General features: G+C 54.0%; 1 protein-coding gene across 3 annotated transcripts; it reads right to left on the bottom strand.

Moving 5' to 3' along the window:
* Nucleotides 1-1,481: 1,481 nt before the first annotated feature.
* Nucleotides 1,482-8,666, bottom strand: LOC100193504 (Mediator of RNA polymerase II transcription subunit 31). Of its 3 annotated transcripts, none has more exons than XM_008653429.2 (6): nucleotides 8,443-8,666; nucleotides 8,158-8,319; nucleotides 7,583-7,679; nucleotides 7,428-7,506; nucleotides 2,386-2,681; nucleotides 1,482-2,187 (listed from the first exon to the last, which is right to left on the bottom strand). In XM_008653429.2, exons 2-6 carry the CDS (start codon nucleotides 8,285-8,287, stop codon nucleotides 2,175-2,177), a joined length of 615 nt encoding a protein of 204 aa, XP_008651651.1. In that variant the 5' UTR covers nucleotides 8,288-8,319; nucleotides 8,443-8,666; the 3' UTR covers nucleotides 1,482-2,174. The 3 variants fall into 3 exon arrangements, with proteins under 3 accessions (XP_008651651.1, XP_008651689.1, NP_001132089.1); XM_008653467.2 differs by having other exon boundaries at nucleotides 1,482-1,832; NM_001138617.1 differs by having other exon boundaries at nucleotides 1,484-2,681; nucleotides 8,443-8,517.
* Nucleotides 8,667-22,903: the final 14,237 nt, after the last annotated feature.

Genomic DNA, 22,903 nt, shown 5'->3' with positions numbered 1-22,903 from the left:
TGCACGTGTAGCATAGGCAGCAAATCAGAGACCCCCACCCTCGTCTCCCCCACTTCCAAGGTTTCGTAGAGCAAGAGGGGAAGGGAAGAGGCGGACATACCTGTTCGTTGCCGGAGAAGGACACGACGAAGACCTAGGCATCTGGAGGTGACAAAGGTAGTATAACGCTAAATATATAGGGAGAGAGCATGCAAGCGGAGAAAGAAGCCCAGCCGAAGCAGCTCCAATCCGAGAGACCCGCACCAAGCGTCAATCCGAGAAGGGCGAGAGAATGCGAGTGTCTTCCCAGCCCTCGAATTGCTGAAGCGACACAACACCACCACCAACTCCGTAGCATATGTCGACTGCTGCCACGCTACGGGCCTTGGTTGTCCGATATCTCAGACCTAGACTCCTCATCGCCAAGATAACTTAAGCGTGGCAGGCGTCACCATGTCCTCCTCGACGGTACGCACGGAGAAAGGTCAGGAGCATGACCAACTAGTCTCGTACCCGCATCGACGAGCGTCGATTGGCTCGCAGCTACGACCGTGGGCGGGGCAGCAGGTTGGGGAGGAAGAACAGGGCGAAGGCCGGGAAGACGAACATGACGTCCGATGACGGCGAAAACGATGGTGCGCGCATGATGTGAAACATCCTCATGGACGTGCAATAGCCACTTCGCGAGTCGGTGTCGGGACTGGTGTCAGACAAATACGGGGAGGAGACGCATGCTCTTACGTCCTCTACCGAGAATGTGATGGCGCGGAGGTGGAGGCATGAGGGGAGAGAGAAAATAAGTAGAATGGCGAACGAGGTGGTGGCAACTGAGGCGAGAACCATTATTATCGTGCGGAGGTATAGATGGCCAAATGGACCGTGTCTGCCGAGCCGGCCCGAGGTACGACCTATTTAATAGAGTCTAGGCCAACCCGGCACGAGCGTCGTGCGGTGCTTGGGCCGTAGCCTCGGCCCGTAGTGCTGGCCCAGTCCGACATAATTATTTTTTATTTTACAAAAAATCGTATATATATTGTATATATATACATATATATAATTTATATTCAATATTATTAGTACCTGAGTATAATGTTCTACTGGTTAGACAGCTTTGTCTAGTGTCTCTCACCATTCTTTTACATCAGGGTGTGGTTCAAACCCCACCTCTTGCACTCCTTTTTAACATAACCCACCTCCTGCATCGCTTTTTAACATTTTACGATGAGTTGATTTGGAAAAAATGTAGGAACTTTTTTGTAAAAATATGACGCAGGACGACCATTAAAACTAGTGCTTTAAGTATAGTAGAGAAATAGTTACGAAAGTATGTTTCTTACAACAAGTGGTTTCCACCATATATTTTCCTGTGTATTGGCGAACGCAAGAGACAGGTTGAACCGAGTAACATTGGATAGCTTCGTTTGTTTGAAGTCAACATTCTTTTAAGTTATTTGTGTAAAAAAATACTAAAACATGTACAGTTGTTTTGTATGAACAGAATATTGCCAAAATGTCAACTTTGTATTGGGGCCAACGGGCATATGTATAGTTTATGAACAGTACATATTTCCTGCTGCCAAGCAATATGCTGAAACATTAAGGTAAATGGTATGATCATTCAGGAGAATGCTGACACCTAAAGTCACGTGTGCAAGTTCATGCGACATGGAGTATTTGTTCTAACTTCACTCTAAGTCAGAAGCTTCCATTCTAAAAACTCACGAACCCTCAACTACAAGGCCAAATAACCAGCACTAAAACAAAAGGAAATAATAAGGCTCCTGAGGCAGCAACTGTGCTCGAATCCGGCAGTGTCCGTTGAAAAGTTGCGCAAGAACTTCAATTAGCCCATCCTGCGATGAAGATGTATACATATCATCAGCCAAACTGTAGTTTTATGAAACATTCATATCACATTTATAAGCTCTGAAGAAATATGCAGATTCAGTCACAGCTACAAGACGTTCACATTTCAATTGACTAGTCTTTATCCAGTCTTTATTTGCACAATGGAACGAATAACACTTGACTCAATATGCATTGTTGACAGAACTTCAGATGAATTTTACTGGGATAATGGGCCAAAGATCAGAGAAGTAAAAGAAGTATTTCTCCACCGTCTTCAATGAAGAAGAGCAACCAAAGTGAATGGGGAAGAGGATATAGCATCCCTCAGAAAAAACATGTTGAGAGTCTCAATCATCTTTCCTGTAAGGAAAGGAGAATCTTCATGATCTATATTGGAAGAGTGGCCATAAATCAAACTGAATTGGATCATGTCCTTCGAAAATAATAGTTCACCAATGATTTCATAGCACAGACAAAATAGCAAGGAAAGAAAACAATGCATGGACAAATAACTTCATAAAATGACTGTTGGATGATTGCAAGGGAGGTGGTGCATACTTCCTTTTTCTATTGTCCATAGCATTTCTCATGTCATTCTTCGGCATATTAGTGCCTGGAGTTCCTACAAACTGCATAGGAGACATTGCAGATGCACCACCTGCTACCACAGGTGGCATAGACGATGTTGGTGCAGGAACAGGTGGAGCTACAGGTGTCGGCACGGACGCTTGTAGGGGCAATGTAGCAGGTGCCTGTGAAGGTGCAGGTTCAGGAGGAGGGCGCGGTATGATGTGCTTCAGTCTGTTATTCCTGTAGTTTTTCCAGAAGAAATATTGCTGCCTATGAGCAAGCTCCTGTCAAACAATTAGTTGGTAGGTGTCAGTTTCTTACAAATAGTCTTAATTAATAAAAGAGCGATGAAAAGTAAAATTATTAAAATTTATAAACAATGCAAAGCTCTTTCCTTCACCAGTTCCTACACAAATAAATATATTAACCATATTCTACACCTGTGTTGCATCGATACATGGCTCAGGAAGAGGAATAGTTGAATGTCCTAATGTTTCATGTGAAATGCTTAGTGACATCTGGAAGGAAATTGAAAGGTGTAAGGAACTGGTGGAGAGGTTCAAGGCAAAAAATAATTTCTTTGCCTACTGCTCCTTGCTCAGGTGATACCACTAACAGCAACAAGAACAAGAGGGGGCCTGCTTCTGCATTGGAAAAAGATTGGGCATTGGAAGACCATAAGCACATGGACGCTTTAATTAGTAGATCAATTTATTCTGGAGGGTATCTTTCAATTTTCTGTGAAATCTATATCTTCGAGAAGCATTTGCCTTTACTTGCAGCCGCATCCTGCAAAGGTTATATAATTCCTGGATAAGCAGAGTTAGGGAGCAGCTGCTGAAGCAAGCAAGGAGGCACATAGACTCTGCTGGAGAGCACAAAGAGAATATGGGCAGAGAAGGGAGTCACAATGCACTGATGGTTGGTTAGATCCTCAGAGGTGATTGATTTTATTGTTGTTTCTGAGAAGGCACCTATGTTCTTGAGGGCTGATAATTGTCAAGGTGAGTAAATAAAAATCAAAAGAATACAATGCTGATAAGTTGGGGGTGTGTGTTATTGAAGTAGGTCAACAAAAATGTGGCACAAATGATTACAGACAACACCGCAAACTGCAAAGGTGCTGGTCAAGTCATAAGATCGTGTCCAGCAGTTTATCCATATGATCACTCCAAATAATGTTTTGCATTGTAGTCTGCACTGTTTGCAGAGTGGAATTTGAATATGGGGGATGGGGACGGGTAAGCTGCTGGAGATAGTCCAATAGAAGCTGAATATGATAACATATTTTGGACACCACGTGTTGCTAGTAGCTTGCTAAATTGTTGTGTTGTTATTGCAGTTGAGTGGTGGCGTTCGTATGGTGGTCGTGCTATTGAGTTACAGAGATTTGCTAGACGTTTGGTGAGTCTTTGTGCGTCTTCATCAGGTTGTGAACGCAGTTGGAGTACCTTTGAATTTGTAAGTCCTCAAGTCCTCATCCACCTACTTGGCTACTTTTGTATCCAATATTTCAGGATTAAATGACCAGGTGTTTTCTCTTTTCTTATTTTGTAGATCCATACAAAGAAAAGAAACTGATTGTTGCATAAGAGGTTGAACTCTATTGTATTCATTTCCTACAACAGAAAGATGAAAGCTAGGTTCCAAAAACTACGCCAGAAGAAGGGGAAAAACTTTGATCCATTGGTTCATGAGGACTTCAACTTGGACAATGAGTGGGCTGATTCTTTGCATGTAGTCCCTGAAGGTGGGCGTGGGTGTGAGTGTGACCTTACATGGGACCTTGTGGATAATGCCATTGGAGCATCACAAGCACTTCGTGGCCGAAACTTACCAAGAAGAGCCCATAATGTGTATTCAAGAAGAAATTCTGTTGCTGCACAAAATATGTCAGAGGCTGAAGAGGAAGATGAAGATGAAGAAGATGTTCCACATGATGATGCAGAAATCACAGATTGTGAAGATGAATCTAATGGTGGCAATGATGGTGAAGAAGGGGAGGCACCCAATATCCCAGGAGAGTTTGATGATGATTTTTGAGCGACGGGAGAGTAGCTATTGCTAGATTGCATTAGCATATTTGCTGCATTACTAACTGCAGCTAGTTACTATTAATTATGCCATTACAAACTATCTATGTGGCTATTTCAGATTTGGTATTGTGCTGTTTTAAATTTTGTGACTTGCTATTGTTCCTTTAGAAACTACTTTGTGGCTATTTCAGATCCACTATTGTGCTATTGTGAATTTGTGATAGTATTTGGGAATTGATCTTGTAAGGCGTCGCCTAGGCGCCCGCCTAAGTCGCCTAGGCGTTCAGGCGGTGGCTGGGCGCCTAGTTCCGCCTAGCCGCCTTTTAAACCATGGTCATAATGAAACATGGCATGCAGCTTTCAATGTTCAATGAGTTTAGCCTTTTGAAGTTACTTTCGATTGCTGAAACAAGATTTGCCTCAATTGTATGTATGTTGAAACGGTTTGTTGAAGTAAAAACAGCCCTCCAACAATGAGCATCTACAGTCTACAGAGATGATGCTCCAACTGCCCAACTTGTCAAGGACAGGATACTAAGTGATGTACGATGGGACAAGGTGAACTACATTCTTAGGATTACTACTATATATGAAATGATAGGTGTGGCAGGCACCAACATACCATGTCTTCACTTAATGTATGAGATGTGGGATTCGATGATCAATATGAGAGGAAGATGATGAAGTGTCACACTTAATACTCGGTTATTCATGACATAAGGTTGTCAACAGCAGCCTTCCTATCACACCCCCAATCACACTCTCTATTTCGAACTCTGTTCTATAAACAGTGTATTCTACAGTGCAAAACAGTGTTTTGCACTGCCATATGTGCGCTCGAGACAGCCTAAGAACCCACTTCATTGTTTCGCCCATTAACTTAGTCCAGGGTACCAATAATACCAATAAAAATTGAACTTGTCACATTCAGATTTTTCTTCATTCATTAAAATTATAATGGCAGATTGTCAATTGCAAATATTACAGCAAAAGGTGGCTTCATGAAGGTGTTGGCCGTGTAGGGATGGAAATGCACTAACTCGGCCCTGGCCTTCGACCTGGCCCCGTGGCATCAAGGCCAATTTTAGGGAACATGGGTCAGCCCATTTCACCTAAAGTATGTCCTTATTGACCAAATGTGTAGTCTAGGTCAACCCAAACATTTTCTATTATTATGGGCTATTAGTACTATCAACACTTCTAAAAAGATAAAATATTAGATTGAAAAGTATTGTGATACCCGTTTCCATCGTCGAAGAGGGGGAAAATGGGAAGCTAGCTAGACCTGCAGCTTGGTTGGTTTGGCCTGGCCGCCAGGACACTAACGCAGCTGGGCACAAGGTTCCGGACCAGGTAACTAGCCGGTGCAAATAATGCAAGTGGCCAAGTGGCGGCTCCCTCAGCCTACTTGCAGTTGCAAACAAGAGTGGGCTGAGGGCTACTGCTGGGCACCATAGCCAGATCCAACTAATGGCTGTTGCTCCCTGTATGTGCATGCATGCATGGTTGAAACATTGGTCATAGTCCAAAATGATATTTTAGTCATAGTTCAAAACTCTAAAATTCTGCTGGGAGTCATGCATGGTTCAAACCTAGTTATCATGAATGGCTTAACACTTTTTAGAATTTTGGTTATGATCTGCGATGCACAAAGTATTAATAATGCAATTTTGTATTTTAACTATTTATACTTCCAGATATTCCTCGACATACTTCCAAGCATAGACGTGTCTATAAGTTATGACTAATCGTGTTTATTTGAAACAAAAAATAACGAAGACCAACAAATTCAAGAAAAATATTGTTATGCAACTAGTGGGTAGACCTACATTACCCATTGGGTCAACAGGTTCTGGCCCTATCAGCCAATTTAAACTTTGAAGCGGCCCTTTGACGTTTGACCTATTGGCCTTACTTTTGTGGGTCAGGTCGACTACCCAATGGGTCGACCCGACCCATTCCCGTTCCTAGCCATGAACCACCCCACAAGAATAAAGAGATATAAAAAGATGAGGATGAATTGCTTCAAGTTCTTTCGCGTGCTGGAAAAATTGAATAAAGTAAAAGAAGAGTACTCAAGGTTCTCTAGTTGTTCAAAAGAATCTAATGATCCTGACTCAATCTATGATAGATTGGCTGTTTCCCCTATGACTTTGTGGACAACTCATGGACAGCCTATTCCCTTATTGATGAATTTGGCCACCAAATTGCTTAGCCAACCAGCCTCATCTATAGCTTTATCCATAGTGTCAAGAGAAATGCCATAACTCAGAGCATGTTGAAGATTTGGTCTTTGTCTGCCAAAAAGAACTGATGCATATAAGACAGGAGAGACAATGATGTGGGATGTGGGAGGAGATTTTTTTATTCACTTGGTGGTATTGGCATCCTTGAAGTGCCTGACCTCTCCCTTGATGGGCCTGAATTGCAAGCTGTGTCTTTTGGTTTGGGTGATCTCCAGCTTAATGTTGTGGATGAGAATGAAACAAGCAAGACAAATGCGGAATAGGAACTTGGTGCGAGCCTGAATTGCAAACCTGAATGCCTTTTATTAATTTCTTAAATTTGAGACTACTGTATTTGAGAATTGAGACCTGCTGTGCTTTAATTAGAACTTAAATAGTTAAGTAGATTGTGGTGTTTCATTGTTAGATTGCTATCCATTTTAATATGCATTATTATCCTTTTATTTAAAAAATAGTAAAATGTATTCATGAATGGGAATTTTTAGGAAATTGCTGTATCTGTGTATCAGTATCCTTGTGATACCGATACATGTATCAGTATACGTGCTGCATAGTTCTACAAAAGTACTCATATCAAGTTTGTGTGACTTTCTGTTTTTTATAGGTTCTAGAAAGCAAGTCAAAATAATATGGCCCAACAGAGCAACTTCAGCTAGGTTTTGAAAGAAGGGATGACACTGCAAGACGGTAAACAAAAGCTAAAAACGGTGCTCAAGTGTGAACGTGTGATTCTAGGCCAAAAGATCACCTTGTTTGTTGGATGTGCCATTGCATTTCGGAAATTGGCATTTTGGAGAAGCTCAAGAAAGAAAAGGCAGTGTGGATACCTGCATCATCAGCAAAAACAATGAGCAAGCCATTTCCTCTGTTGCAGAAAAAACCACTGAATATGGTATCACTCACATTATGTATTTGATATACTCTGGTCGCTGCCAGTATTTTAGATACTTGAGGTACCCGATAAATGCCTCATCCTCGAAATATCTATTCTGCGCTAGATCTATTTGGGAAAAGAAAGAGCATTCAAATCATCCATGCAGTACCAAACATGATGTGCATTGAACAAGAAAGTTCAAGTAAAAAACAAGGAGCCATGAGGCACACAAAATGATGATATCAAGCAACACTACTAACAATATCACAGCCTTAGCTTAGCAATCATATCCTATTGATAAGAAACCGCTCATGAGGCCCATGCAGACGAGACCAGTTTGAATAGGGGAGAATGGGATTTAGGCTAGTACTAAAAATTCCTAAGCACTCCTAGCTCCCTTCTCAAGCAGGGACTTACTGACAAACACACACTTCTACAAAAATTTTCAGTCCGTTGCAATGGATTGCTAGTTACTAGCAGCACAGCCCCTATCAAAATTGGTAACAAACCGGTACAGGAAAACGTTCTATAGATGCGTGCAACATCAGATTAGCTAATCCCAACAAGGTGAGATGAAACAAGAGAATGGAGGACAGTACAGTACAGTGGATGTAGGTAGGGTTGGCGAGGCACTGCACGAACTCCAACTCGAGTAGGAATCGCTGACTCCCATTGTCAGGGTCCTTGTACGGCGGCGGCTTCCCACCCACGCCAGGGTTCTCGACGTCGGACATCGGGGTTCAATCGGTTGAAACCAGGGGCAGATCTATTAAAGGAACAAGGGTGTACATGTGTACACACATTAATCAAATAGTCTGAGGTTAGAGTTTTGAGAACTCGATTTCGCACAGCAGACAGGGAACTAGGGAAGAGAAGAGGGTGGGAATACTTGGCGGGCGCTCTTCGCCGGCAAACAGATCGGAGAAGGTCTCGGCAGTCGGCACCTGGCGTACGGCGGCGGCGGTAGCCGACCCCGAGAGAGAATGACCGGATCTTGGAAAGAGGGAGTATCGACCTGGACTGACGCACTGTCAGCGGTGCGAGCCAGGCGGCGAACGGACGAGAGGAGGTGCCGTGTGCGGTTGGAATTTTTTTACTTTTATTAATCCTTTTTAAAATTATACTACCTCTAGTTTTTTATATATGACGCTCACCAATTCATTTTTGACTTGTTCGACGACAAATAAAAAAATCAAGGGAGTATTATTTCCTAAAAATAATATAGTCACTCTCTCTTCTCTTCTCTGAAGCACTCTCTGCTACGTAAAGCACTGGTTTTTAAGTTTTCACATCGTCTCTGATAAAAAAGAAGTATTTTTTTTTTAATCTAACTCAATCCAAATATCTTCGCGTGTCGTGGATCACGTACGTAGATTTATTTCTCCCCCGTTTCTCGTCTAATAAAATAGAGAGGGGATAAGACTTATTTTGCTATAGTCAAACTAACCCAACTATAAATCCCTCTTGTAGATCTATCTATTATCGATCATCACAAAGCGCCCTACTCGGTAGATATGCTCGCGCTCCATTGTCAACCTCTAGGACATCTGTCGGCGTCTCGAGACCGGGGGGTCCCTAAGCCGACGAGTGAGTGTGCCGCGTGCCCCAGCCCAGATGGGTCGAGCGCGTGGGCGAGCGCGAAGAGGGGAAGCGAGGTGGCCGGAGACGGGCGTGAGAAAGGTGGAAATCCCGCGGCCTTCGTGTTCGTCCCGCGCCCAGGTCGGGTGCGCTTGCAGTAGGGGGTTACAAGCGTCCACGCGGGTGAGGGAAGCGAGCGGCCCCAAGAGAGCGCCTGTCCCGTCCTCGTCCCCGCGCGGCCAACCTTTTCTAAGAAGGCTCTGGTCCTTCCTTTTATAGGCGTAAGGAGAGGATCTATGTGTACAATGGGGGTGTAGCAGAGTGCTACGTGTCTAGCGGGGGAGAGCTAGCGCCCTAAGTACATGCCGATGTGGCAGCCGGAGAGATCTTGGCACCCAGCTGGTGTGGTGTCGTGGCTGTCGGAGGAGCGACGGAGCCTGGCGGAGGGACAGCTGTCGGAGCGGTTGGGTCCTTGCTGACGTTCCCCTGCTTCCGTAAGGGAGCTGAGAGCCGCCGTCGTCACAGGGCTAGCGGGGCGCCATCATTGCCTATCTGGCAGAGCTAGCCAGATGGGACACCGGTCTTGTTCTCTGCGGCCCGAGTCGGCTCAGGGTAGGGTGATGATGGCGCTTCCTGTTGACGTGGCGGGCATGTGCCCTAGGTCGGGCGACGTGGAGGCTCCTCCGAAGCCGGGGTCGAGTCTGTCTTCCATGGCCGAGGCCGAGTCCGAGCCCCGGGGTCGGGCGAGGCGGAGGTCGTCGGCAGAGGCCAGGGCGGTGTCCGAGCCCTGGGGTCCGGCGGAGCGGAGTTCGTCGTCTTCCGGGCCTTAGCCCGAGTCCGAGCCCTGGGTCGGGCGGAGCGGAGTTCGCCGTCTTCCGGGTCTTAGCCCGAGTCCGAGCCCTGGGTCGGGCGGAGCGGACTTCGCCGTCTTCCGGGGCCTAGCCCGAGTCCGAGCCCTGGGTCGGGCGGAGCGGAGTTCGCCGTCTTCCGGGGCCTAGCCCGAGTCCGAGCCCTGGGTCGGGCGGAGCGGAGTTCACCGTCTTCCGGGGCCTAGCCCGAGTCCGAGCCCTGGGTTGGGCGGAACGGAGTTCGCCGTCTTCCGGGGCCTAGCCCGAGTCCGAGCCCTGGGTCGGGCGGAGCGGAGTTTCCTATGGCGCCTTTGGCAAGGCCTGACTGCCTGTCAGTCTCACTCTGTCAAGTGGCACTGCAGTCGGAGTGGCGCAGGCGGCGCTGTCCTTCTGTCAGACCGGTCAGTGGAGCGGCGAAGTGACGGCGGTCACTTCGGCTCTGCCGGGGGGCGCGCGTCAGGATAAAGGTGTCAGGCTACCTTTGCGTTAAATGCTCCTGCGACTCGGTCGGTCGGCGCGGCGATTTAGTCAGGGTTGCTTCTTAGCGAAGGCAAGACCTCGGGCGAGCCGGAGATGTGTCCGCCGTTAAAAGGGGGCCTCGGGCGAGACGGAAACCCTTCGGGGTCGGCTGCCCTTGCCCGAGGCTAGGCTCGGGCGAGGCGTGATCGAGTCGCTCGTATGGACTGATCCCTGACTTAATCGCACCCATCAGGCCTCTGCAGCTTTATGCTGATGGGGGTTACCAGCTGAGAATTAGGCGTCTTGAGGGTACCCCTAATTATGGTCCCCGACAGTAGCCCCCGAGCCTCGAAGGGAGTGTTAGCACTCGCTTGGAGGCTTTCGTCGCACCTTTTTGCAAGGGGACCAGCCTTTCTCGGTTGCATTTTTGTTCCGGTGGGTGCGCGCGAGCGCACCCGCCGGGTGTAGCCCCCGAGGCCTCGGAGGAGTGGTTTCACTCCTTCGAGGTCTTAATGCCTTGCGTAATGCTTCGGCTGGTCTGGTGGTTCCCTCATGCGAACTGGCCGTAGCCCGGGTGCACGGTCGGGGCCCAAGTTCTCGGGCTGGTATGTTGATGCTGTCAACGGTTCGGCCGGAGCCGGGTTTGCGAGAGCAGCCCCCGAGCCTCCGCACAGGGCGAGAGGGCGATCAGGGACAGACTCGGCTTTTTTACATACGCCCCTACGTCGCCTTTCCGCAAGGAGGAGGGGGGAAGAGCGCCATGTTACCCTCGATGGGCACCGAACATGGTGTCTCTAGTGAGCTGCAAGCGGGTAATCCGAGTGGACGTCCGTGCCCCGTTCGTTGGGGGTCGGCTAGGGGCCCAGAGGCACGCCCAAAAGTACCTGCGGGTGATCTGCCGGACCCGGTCCCCTGGCGACGGGGTTCGAGGGCTCGATGCCTCCCTCTGATGGGATTCCGTTACAAGATCGCTCCCGCTGGTCTCGGAAATGTCCTAAGGTACCTCGGGAGCGTAGCCCGAGCCTTGGTTATGTATCGAACGTACCCCTGGTCATCCCTCGCTCGGCGTCTGAGGCGACTGTGAACCCTTCGGGGGCCAGCCTTCGAACCCCTGATCAGTAATGGGCGCGGAGCCCGAGTAGCCTGAGGCGGCCGTGGAACCCTTCGGGGGGCCGGCCTTCGAACCTCTGACCAGTAGTGGGTGTAGGGCCCACGCGATCTGAGGCGGTTGTTGAACCCTTCGAGGGGCCAGCCTTCGAACCCCTGATCAGTAAGGAGGCTCGGAGCCTGGTTCCTTCACGGGGAAGGATCCCTTTCGGGGTATCCCCCTTTCCCGGTCCCTGTCGCAAGAGATAGAGAAAGAGGAAAAAAGGAAAAAGGATACGAAACCGAACGATGCGGCGTACCTTTTTTTTGGCGCGGTTGTTTCGGCGAAGGCGAAGCGTCGCCCGCTGCTCCTGCCAGAAGCGCCGCCTGTTCAGCCGCGAAGTTAATGCGACGGGGCGAGTAGTTGGCGGGGCGGCCGTTGCGCGTGCGCGAGCCATTCGAGGAACGGCCGTTTCGCTTCGCGTTTTTGAATCCCGCGTCCGGTCCGGGCGGAACGTTGGAACCGTCTTCGCCTTGGTCTTTATATACCCCGGAGAGGGTCCGGTGACGGTTCTTTGCTCCGCTTCCTGCCTGCCCCTTAGGTTTTCGCAACCCGAGAGATCTAGCCAGAGAAGAGAGAACTGCCCTTCCTGCCCTTCGCGCCGCCATCCCTTTTAGCTTGGTGATGGCTGAGCGGGTGACCATCATTCCGCCGCGTGATCCATGGCCCCTTTCCACGGTGACAGCGAGCGACCTGGAAGATCTGGTCGGCGAGGGTTTGCTCCGTCCCCTCACCGATAAGCAGCGACCGGAATGGATTCCTCCCGCGGGTGAAGCCGCTCCGTCCCCGCCGCCGGGGTACATCGTGAGCTTTGTCTCCTTCCACGAGCGGGGATTCGGCGTGCCGGCGGGCCGCTTCATGCGGGCGATCCTGTACCACTATGGGGTGGAGTTGCATAACCTCACCCCTAACTCCATCTCGCAGGCCGCCATCTTCGTTGCGGTGTGTGAGGGGTACTTGGGGATCGCCCCCCATTGGGATTTGTGGACCCATTTCTTTTGCGCGGAGCTTTTCGCCTCGCCGACGGGGGAGAGGAAAGTCCGTGCAGCGGTGCGGGCCGGTGGCTGTACCCTTCTGCTGAGGCAGTCGCGGGCGTCGCTGTATATTCCTGCCATCCTCGCGTCCTCGAACAAGGGGTGGCAGCGCCGGTGGTTCTACCTCCGGAACGACGGCGAGTTGCTCCCGCCGTTCTCCCAGCGAGTAGTCACCGCTGCCACCGACGCCTGGCGCCATGGGACCCCGCACGAGAGGCAGAAGAACCTCGAACCACTCCTCCAGGCCTTGGAGGCGTTGCGGGAAGGGGGACTCACCGCTGCGGGGGTGATTGCCGCCATCCACCGTCGGAGGGTGCTTCCCCTGGCGGAGCGGCGGCTGTCGCTTTGGGAGATGACCCCGGAGGCCGACTGGGAGGGCTCGCGGATGTCCCCTGATCCTCTTCCCTTTGACGCCCTCAGATGGCGGGTGTCCGCCGCGTTGGGGAAGCCGGACTCCCACGCCTTCTCCCAGCCTTTGATGCGCCCCGACCAGGGGTGCGTGACTCTGGTAAGTGTCCGCTTCTTCCTTCTTCATACATCCGGTCGCTCCGGGTTCTTACGATTGAGGTTTTTCCCCCCTCTTCAGGAGGTGGGGTGGCACAAGCCTTCCCTACCTCGGGTCCCGCAGGACGCGGTGGCCCGAGCAGCGCGGCGGGTTGCCGCGGAGGAGAGGAAGAAGAAGAAGGACGCGGAAAAGGCCCGGGCCCGCGAGCGGAGGCGGGCTCGAGACGCCTTGGAAAAGCGCCGTCGCCAGCAGGAGAGGGAGGGGCTCCCGAGGGAGCCATCGCCAGAAACGCCCGACGACGACGATGATGAAGATGATGACGAGGAGGACGACGTGGCCGCCCGCCTCGGCCTCAGTCCCGGCTTGGGGTCTGGCCAGGAGCCGTCGAGCCAGCCCCCGAGCGGGTTGACGCCGTCAGTCCCCGGAGTCGGGGCGTCAGGGTCCCGGCCTGAGGGGCAAGGGCAACCCGAGAGGGCTCCTGACACCTCGGCTGGAAGAGCCGAGGTGACCCCGGAGGACCAGGCCAGGGTGTCTGCTCCCCGGGTGCCTGAAGCGAGGGCGGCGCCGAAGTTGCCAGCGAAGCGGGCCTCGGCGGCGGTTCCGGGGGCCGGGATCCAAGAGACTTCCCCACAGGCACGGTGGGTCATGGCCCGGAGCGGGTAAGTATCTCGGAATGTCTTCGTCCTGGCTTTCCATTCATAGGCTCCGGCCGTGATTTTTCTTTTCTCCTCAGCAAGCAAAGCCATGGGCTGACCGACTTGGCACCCCGGAAGGCACTTAAGACGACGCCGGCTTGTGCGGCCAGCGCCGCTTCGGGCCTTGCCGTTCAACCGACCCTCTCGCACGGCGTTCCACCTCAGGGGGCTCAGACGGCGCCGGTCGCCGTGAAGCAGGTTCCCGAGGTCGGCTCCTCTGCCGAGGCGGCCATTGCGATAGGAGAGGCAGCTGACGCCGACGTGGTCCTGAGCCCACCGGTGGTGCCGGCCATGCCGGCGCCTGTCGCTACCGAAGTCGCCGCTGTCCCGGTCGAGGAGCGTCCGGTTGCTGCCGACGCCGAGTCGGCTGATATGTTGGCGCCCGGTGCCTCGGAAGAGGCGGGCGAGGAGGCACGACTCGTCCTGCCGGGCGACGGCCTCGTCGCTGTGCGGTGGAGCCCCGAGGTCCGGCGCCAGTTGCTCCGGTTCCGGACCCGTGAGGCCTCGGACCCCGTCTTCGTTCTCGATGATGAACGGGAGGACCAGTCCTGGGACGAGCTCCGCGAGCGTGCCGAAGCAACGGTGGGGTCGCTCCAGTCGTTGCTGGAGGTTTTCTGCGGGGACGTCCCCAAACTCCTCAAGGTAACGGTTTCGGGCATACCTTTGTTTTTTCTTCTGTGACCGAGGCGTTCTTCGTGATGCCCTGCTTCCTTCCCTCAGGATCTGTCGGGTCGGAGCGCCGCCAAGTCGTCGTTCATCCGCCGCGAAGTCGATGTCTGGGGCTCGCTGCGGTCCCTGAGGACCTCGCTTGCCAGGGCCACTGTGTGCCTTTCCCAGCAGGGTGCCGAGGTAGCGGACCTCCAGTTGCTCTGCGCTGACCTGAGAGCCGAGGCGGCAGCGGCGCGCACAGAGGCGGCCGTGGCGCGCGCAGAGGTGCAACGGCAGCGGTCGGAGCTCGTCCAGGTCGTCGAGGAGCGGGACCGATCTCGGGGCCGGGCTGCCAAGGCCGAAAGCCGGGCTGACACCCTCGCGGCCGACTTAGCCGTGGCCCAGGCCGCGACCTCGGAGCAGCGTGCCCGGGCCGGGGGTAAGCCTTGACCATCCTTGGTTCTTGCTCTTGTTTGTTTCCTCTGCTTGTGTTTGAGGTTTTTCTTCTGGTTGTTCGCAGAGCTCGAGTCCGCCCTCGAGGAGTCCGCCAAGGCGCTTGCCGAGGCGCTTGCTGGGGCGGCCGAGCAGAGGGAAGCCGACTTCATGGCCATGTTCGAAGCCATCTCGGACGTTTATCGGGTCCTTGGCTCCGGCGACGTCCCCTCAGGAAGCTCCCCTCAAAGCTGCCTTCAAGCCTTGGGTGATCACGCGCGCGGCAGGCTCCGCGAGGCGCTACACCACGGCGTCAGGCGGGCCTTCGCCGTGCTCGCTTCCCACTACGTTGTGGACCTGGAGCGGGTTAGCGAGGGGTATTGTCTTCCTGACGAAGACGAAGCTGCCCTGGCGGAAATCCAGCGGCTCGACGCGGTCGCCGCGAGTCCGAGCGCAGTGCTGGCGACCACCTTTGAGGCGGAAATCCTCCCCCCTGCGCCGTCGCCGGAAGCCGAGATGGACCTCACCAGAGGCGGAGACGGAGCTGAAGGCGCGGCTCCTTCCCAAGGCGACGCCTAACTCTTGTTGGACCAGTTTCTGTTGGATGTGCGCGCGTCCTCCTGTGGCCGCCGAGGCCTGAACACTTTGCTTCTTTTGCATGAAGTCGCACTCTTCCTTTTATTTTGCGTGTCCGACTTTGTTCGTCAATAATAGGGTGGCTTCCCGAGCAGGGGTCATTTTTCGTGGCGGGTGACGAGTGAGGGTGTCCTTAACCCGGAGGCATAGGAATCCCTCGGCCCAGTCGGCATTGCCACTTACATGCACCCACGTTTGCTCCTTGGGGCCCTGCTTCTGATATAGCCGGGAGAACGCAAAAAGCCTTTTTTGATCGAAAATTTCGGACGCGGAGAGGTACACCCAGTCTTGACGCAGGGAGGTTCCCCCTTTTTAGCCCCCGAGGGAGGGTCGGGCTCTGCCGAGGCGAGGTCGGCCCTTCCTTGATGACTGAGACTTGCGCGGGAGCGAGGTGTACGAACAGCTTGAAAACGTCTTAAGGGTAGAAGCGACGTAGCTGTCGGACGTTCCAAGCGTTGCTGTAGACCCCGCCTTGACCGCCGGCCAGCTTGTGCGTTCCGGGCTCCAGAACGTCGACGATGACAAGCGGCCTTTCCCGGGGGTGTGCGCAGCCCCCGGGTGTCATCCGCGCAGAGGCCATTTGACGGGTCGGGCTCCTGCCCGAATATCCGGCGAGTGCTCGGTGACATCCCTTGGTACGCCGGGCATGCCCGAGGGACTCCTCGCGAAAACGTCGGCGGTCGCGCGGAGAAAGTTGACGAGCACTGCATCTTACTTGGGGTCGAGCTCGGAACCGATCCGGATCTGCTTAGAGGCGTCGCCACTGGGGTCGAGGGGGACGGTCTTAGCCGTCTCCACTGGTTCGAAGTTGCCAGCATGGCGCTTCACGTCTGGCACCTCTTTGAAGAGGCTCTCCAGGTCGGCGATGAGGGCCTCGGACTCGGCGAGGGCCTCGGCGTACTCCACGCACTCCACGTCGCATTCGAACGCGTGTTTGTACGTGGGGCCGACGGTGATGACCCCGTTGGGGCCCGGCATCTTGAGCTTCAGGTAGGTGTAGTTGGGGACGACCATGAACTTCGCGTAGCATGGCCTCCCCAATACCGCGTGGTAGGTTCCTCGGAACCCGACCACCTCGAACGTCAAAATCTCCCTTCGGAAGTTGGAGGGCGTTTCGAAGCAGACGGGAAGGTCGAGCCATCCGAGGGACTGGACGCGCTTCCCAGGAATGATCCCGTGGAAGGGCGCAGCGCCTGCTCGGACGGAGGACAGATCGACGCGCAGGAGCCTAAGGGTCTCGGCGTAGATGATGTTGAGGCAGCTGCCCCCATCCATCAGGACCTTGGTGAGCCTGACGTCGCCGACGATGGGGTCGACGACGAGCGGGTATTTCCCCGGGCTCGGCACGTGGTCGGGGTGGTCAGCTTGGTCAAAGGTGATGGGCTTGTCGGACCAGTCTAGGTAGACTGGCGCCACCACCTTCACCGAGCAGACCTCCCGGCGCTCTTGCTTGCGATGCCGAGCTGAGGCATTCGCCGCATGCCCTCCGTAGATCATGAAGCAGTCGCGGACCTCGGGGAACTCTCCTGCTTGGTGATCTTCCTTTTTGTCGTCGTCGCGGGCCCTGCCACCCTCCGCGGGTGGCCCGGCCCTGTGGAAGTGGCGCCGAAGCATGACGTACTCCTCGAGGGTGTGCTTGACGGGCCCCTGATGGTAGGGGCACGGCTCCTTGAGCATCTTGTCGAAGAGGTTAGCACCTCCGGGGGGCTTCCGAGGGTTCTTGTGCTCGGCGGCGGCGACAAGGTCCGCATCGGCGGCGTCGCGTTTCGCTTGCGACTTCTTCTTGCCTTTCTTCTTGGCGCCGCGCGGAGTAGACGCCTCGGGAGCCTCTTGCGACGGGCGGCCTTGGGGCTGCTTGTCCCTTCGGAAGATGGCCTCGACCACCTCCTGGCCAGAGGCGAACTTGGTGGCGATGTCCATCAGCTCGCTCGCCCTGGTGGGGGTCTTGCGACCCAACTTGCTCACTAGGTCACGGCAGGTGGTGCCGGCAAGGAACGCGCCGATGACATCTGAGTCGGTGATGTTGGGCAGCTCGGTGCGCTGCTTCGAGAATCGCCGGATGTAGTCCCGAAGAGACTCTCCCGGCTGTTGCCGGCAGCCTCGGAGGTCCCAGGAATTCCCGGGGCGCATGTACGTGCCCTAGAAATTGCCGGCGAAGGCTTGGACCAAATCATCCCAGTTGGAGATCTGCCCCGGAGGCAGGTGCTCCAACCAGGCGCGAGCAGTGTCGGAGAGGAACAGGGGGAGGTTGCGGATGATGAGGTTGTCGTCGTCCGTTCCACCCAGTTGGCAGGCCAGGCGGTAGTGTGCGAGCCATAGTTCCGGCCTCGTTTCCCCCGAGTACTTTGTGATAGTAGTCGGGGGTCGGAACCGGGCCCGGAACGGCGCCCGTCGGATGGCCCGACTGAAGGCCTGCGGACCGGGTGGTTCGGGCGAGGGACTCCGATCCTCCCCGCTGTCGTAGCGTCCCCCACGCCTGGGGTGGTAGCCTCGGCGCACCCTTTCGTCGAGGTGGGCCCGACGGTCGCGACGATGGTGCTCGTTGCCGAGGTGGCCCGGGGCCGCAGGCGCGGTGTTGCGCGTGCGCCCGGTGTAGACCGAGGCTTCCCGCATGAACCGGGAAGTCGCGGCATGAGGTTCCGAGGGGTATCCCTGCCTTCGGGAGGCAGAGCTCTCGGTCCGCCGGGCCGCAGCGCCTTCCAGAAGATTCTTGAGCTCTCCGTGGATTCGCCGACCCTCGGTGGTTGATGGCTCCGGCATCGCGAGGAGGAGCATCGCTGCGGCTGCCAGGTTCTGACCGACCCCGCTGGATGCGGGTGGCGGCCTGACCCTGACGTCGTTGGCGACGCGGTGCTGGAAACCCTGGGGCAGGTGACGTATTTCTCCGGCCGGGGGTTGGCCCGCCCATACCTGCCCGACGTCCCGGCGGATCGACTCGAGCGCTCCTGCTCCCTCGTCGAGCCTGGCCTGCGCCCCGCGGACTTGCTCGAGCTATGGGTCGTGACCCCCCGCCGGAACGGGGACCACAGCTAGCTCCCGCGGGATGTCGGCGCGAGGCACCGGCCTAGGGAGATCACCGTCCTCCGGCATGCCGAGATGGTTGCCTTCGGAGGGATCCCCTAGCTCGACGTGGAAACATTCGCGGCTTGGGCCGCAGTCCTCATCGTCAAGGCTGCGGCTACCGTCGGAACAGTCGGAGAGGCAGTAGTCACATGCGGTCATAAAGTCCCGCATGTCACTGGGGTTGCCAAATCCAGAGAAATCCCAACAGATGCTGGGATCGTCATCTTCCTCGGACCCAGAGGGCCCGTAGGTCGAGACGTCCGTCAATCGGTCCCAAGGCGACCGCATACGAAACCCCAGAGGGGTTGCACTCGCCTCAACGGGAGCGCCTGCCAAAGCGAGGTCGCTAGGCGGGTTGAGGTCGAGTCGAAATGACATAGGATGGGAATCAGTCAGTACCTTTTGGTCGACGAGGAGCGACATAGTCACGTCGGGGGCTGATCGCGCCGTCGTCTTAGGTACGAGGGCGACGTCCTGCAGGCCTTCCGCGAGCGTGCTGGCGTCGTCCACTTGCTCGGGATTGGCGTGTCGTGGGGGGACGGCGCTCGCCTTCGTCTCAAACGCGAGGTCGACACCCGACGCGCCCCCCGTTGGGGCGCTGGGGACGTCGATTCGCTCGACAGCCGACGAAGCGCGGCCTCCCGCTCGGCCTTGGTCGCCCCGCCTCCTCCTCCGATAGCGGGGGAGAGGACGGGGCGAGCTCGAATGTTGTTCTTCCACCACGCGGGGAAGACGTCGTCGACTCCGCCACCGGCGGGCGGGTTGTCGGCCGCCATTGTCGTCGTCGCGCGGCGGTGGAAGGAGTATCATGTCGTAGCTGCCGTCGAGGGACATGAACTCAAGACTCCCGAAATGGAGCACTGTCCCGGGTTGGAGAGGTTGTTGGAGACTGCCCATCTGGAGCTTGACGGGAAACTGCTTGTCAACACGCAGCAGGCCCCTACCTGGCGCGCCAACTGTCGGCGTCTCGAGACCGGGGGGTCCCTAAGCCGACGAGTGAGTGTGCCGCGTGCCCCAGCCCAGATGGGTCGAGCGCGTGGGCGAGCGCGAAGGGGGGAAGCGAGGTGGCCGGAGACGGGCGTGAGAGAGGTGGAAATCCCGCGGCCTTCGTGTTCGTCCCGCGCCCAGGTCAGGTGCGCTTGCAGTAGGGGGTTACAAGCGTCCACGCGGGTGAGGGAAGCGAGCGGCCCCAAGAGAGCGCCTGTCCCGTCCTCGTCCCCGCGCGACCAACCTTTTCTAAGAAGGCCCTGGTCCTTCCTTTTATAGGCGTAAGGAGAGGATCCAGGTGTACAATGGGGGTGTAGCAGAGTGCTACGTGTCTAGCGGGGGAGAGCTAGCACCCTAAGTACATGCCGATGTGGCAGCCAGAGAGATCTTGGCACCCAGCTGGTGTGGTGTCGTGGCTGTCGGAGGAGCGACGGAGCCTGGCGGAGGGATAGCTGTCGGAGCAGTTGGGTCCTTGCTGACGTTCCCTTGCTTCCGTAAGGGAGCTGAGAGCCGTCGTCGTCACAGGGCTAGTGGGGCGCCATCATTGCCTATCTGGCAGAGCTAGCCAGATGGGACACCGGTCTTGTTCTCTACGGCCTGAGTCGGCTCGGGGTAGGGTGATGATGGCGCTTCCTGTTGACGTGGCGGGCCTGTGCCCTAGGTCGGGCGACGTGGAGGCTCCTCCGAAGCCGGGGTCGAGTCTGTCTTCCATGGCCGAGGCCGAGTCCGAGCCCCGGGGTCGGGCGAGGCGGAGGTCGTCGGTAGAGGCCAGGGCGGTGTCCGAGCCCTGGGGTCGGGCGGAGCGGAGTTCGTCGTCTTCCGGGCCTTAGCCCGAGTCCGAGCCCTGGGTCGGGCGGAGCGGAGTTCGTCGTCTTCCGGGTCTTAGCCCGAGTCCGAGCCCTGGGTCGGGCGGAGCGGAGTTCGTCGTCTTCCGGGGCCTAGCCCGAGTCCGAGCCCTGGGTCGGGCGGAGCGGAGTTCGCCGTCTTCCGGGGCCTAGCCCGAGTCCGAGCCCTGGGTCGGGCGGAGCGGAGTTCGCCGTCTTCCGGGGCCTAGCCCGAGTCCGAGCCCTGGGTTGGGCAGAACGGAGTTCGCCGTCTTCCGGGGCCTAGCCCGAGTCCGAGCCCTGGGTCGGGCGGAGCGGAGTTTCCTATGGCGCCTTTGGCAAGGCCTGACTGCCTGTCAGTCTCACTCTGTCAAGTGGCACTGCAGTCGGAGTGGCGCAGGCGGCGCTGTCCTTCTGTCAGACCGGTCAGTGGAGCGGCGAAGTGACGGCGGTCACTTCGGCTCTGCCGGGGGGCGCGCGTCAGGATAAAGGTGTCAGGCTACCTTTGCGTTAAATGCTCCTGCGACTCGGTCGGTCGGCGCGGCGATTTAGTCAGGGTTGCTTCTTAGCGAAGGCAAGGTTTCGGGCGAGCCGGAGATGTGTCCGCCGTTAAAAGGGGGCCTCGGGCGAGACGGAAACCCTTCGGGGTCGGCTGCCCTTGCCCGAGGCTAGGCTCGGGCGAGGCGTGATCGAGTCGCTCGTATGGACTGATCCCTGACTTAATCGCACCCATCAGGCCTCTGCAGCTTTATGCTGATGGGGGTTACCAGCTGAGAATTAGGCGTCTTGAGGGTACCCCTAATTATGGTCCCCGACAACATCATTCACGGAGCAAGTGCCACTCGAGGCGGTCGCTCGGCTGCAGCCCGCGGTCATAAAGATAGGGATATAATTTTGTGTACTAACATTTTATGGAATAATTTATGTGTCATCGCAATGCACAGATATTGTACTAGTTTATTTTTATTTCTAACCTTTTTCAGCTAGTGCGTTGCGACGACACAGAAATTGTTCGATAAAATGTTAGTACGTAACAATAACATCCACTGTAGGTGTCGTGCGCGGCGTTGGTTCCCATCCCCACAACTGTGGCCTGTAGTCGGGCAGCTGTCTCGGATGGCGCTTATTTCGTGGATGATGTCTCAGAGGTTGGCGATGGAGTGCGAGTACCTCGACCAAGCGGTGCGCTTGATGATGATCGACCACAAGTGACTCCACGTGAGGGATTATAGCTGGGTTAGTTTGCCTATTGGAAGATAAGCCTTATCCCCTCTTTGTTTTGTTATGTGAGAAGCGAGAGAGAGACAGATCTACGCACGTGACGCATGACGCACAAAAATATTTGGACCACGGGTTAGATTAGAAATAAGTATAATAACTTTTTTGAAAAAGGGACAACAGTGAAAACCAAGAAAACTGGTGTTTTATAGCAGTAGGGAAGTGATTGTGCGCTGCTATGGTTTCCATATATATAACATAGGTAGACTTTGTAAATGGATAGTTGTTTAAACACATTTTTGGACTCTATGTGAACCGATCGTTGTGTTTAATCTCAATGTGTCATTTTTAACATACAAATTATACTTTAGGGTATATAACACAAGAGGATAAATGGCATAAAACATAACATGCCCTTACAAAAAAATAAGCAATGAAAATTAGGACATGCCTTGTTTGCCATCTTCCGAACTAGATAACATGAGCTCATCAATAACTAAGTTTTTTCTACAAAAATAGGATGAAGCTCAGGAATCAGAATCATATGCATTAGTAATACTTTCTCCTTAACAAAATAATTGCAAATATAGTGACAAAGTATGAAATAAAGAAGGGAAGTATTTATATACGAACATGAACATCTAAGTCCATCAGTTGCTTTAGAGTCATACTTATTTATTGCATTTTGGTTTTCAAAATCAACCTTTACGCAAGGTAAAGGACATAGAAGACTAAAACTAATGGAAATTATTGAATGGTTCAGCTATGCCAAAATTTAGTAGCAAGAATGTAGATGTACTACCTTAATGTATCATCAATGTTGTGCTCTAAATATGTGGTTTGAGAACAATAGCGAAGCCAACGAACTAAAATTGCAGTTCTTGTTTCCTCGCAACAGTACACTCGTCTTGGTGCAACATTGATAATATGCTTCAGAATTTGACTCCTAGCAACACCAGGATCTCCCATCATGCATATATGTAGGCCTCCTCTGATCTGTACATTTACACTTAAGTCAATGTTGAGATGTGAACTATTGGTGAGAACAAAGCCTCGAATGGAAATGAAATTATGATGAGTCATAGCAGAATATGTACCTTCATGCCATCTATGAGCTTCCTATGGGGTGCACCAACAAGTAATAATAGCAATGATTTTTGGCGTCTTCATGGCCAAATATTTCAGGTGCCAAGGACCTTGCCAACTTACTATAGATATTGTTGTCCTCAGCCAATCTATCAATTTGTTCTTGTTCATCACCTTTGAAATCATACTT

The sequence above is a fragment of the Zea mays genome, chromosome 1 (assembly GCF_902167145.1).
Source record: "Zea mays cultivar B73 chromosome 1, Zm-B73-REFERENCE-NAM-5.0, whole genome shotgun sequence".
Lineage (NCBI taxonomy): Eukaryota > Viridiplantae > Streptophyta > Magnoliopsida > Poales > Poaceae > Zea > Zea mays.
The sequence above is the reverse complement of the archived record's forward strand: the minus strand, read 5'-3'. Positions and strand labels throughout refer to the sequence as shown.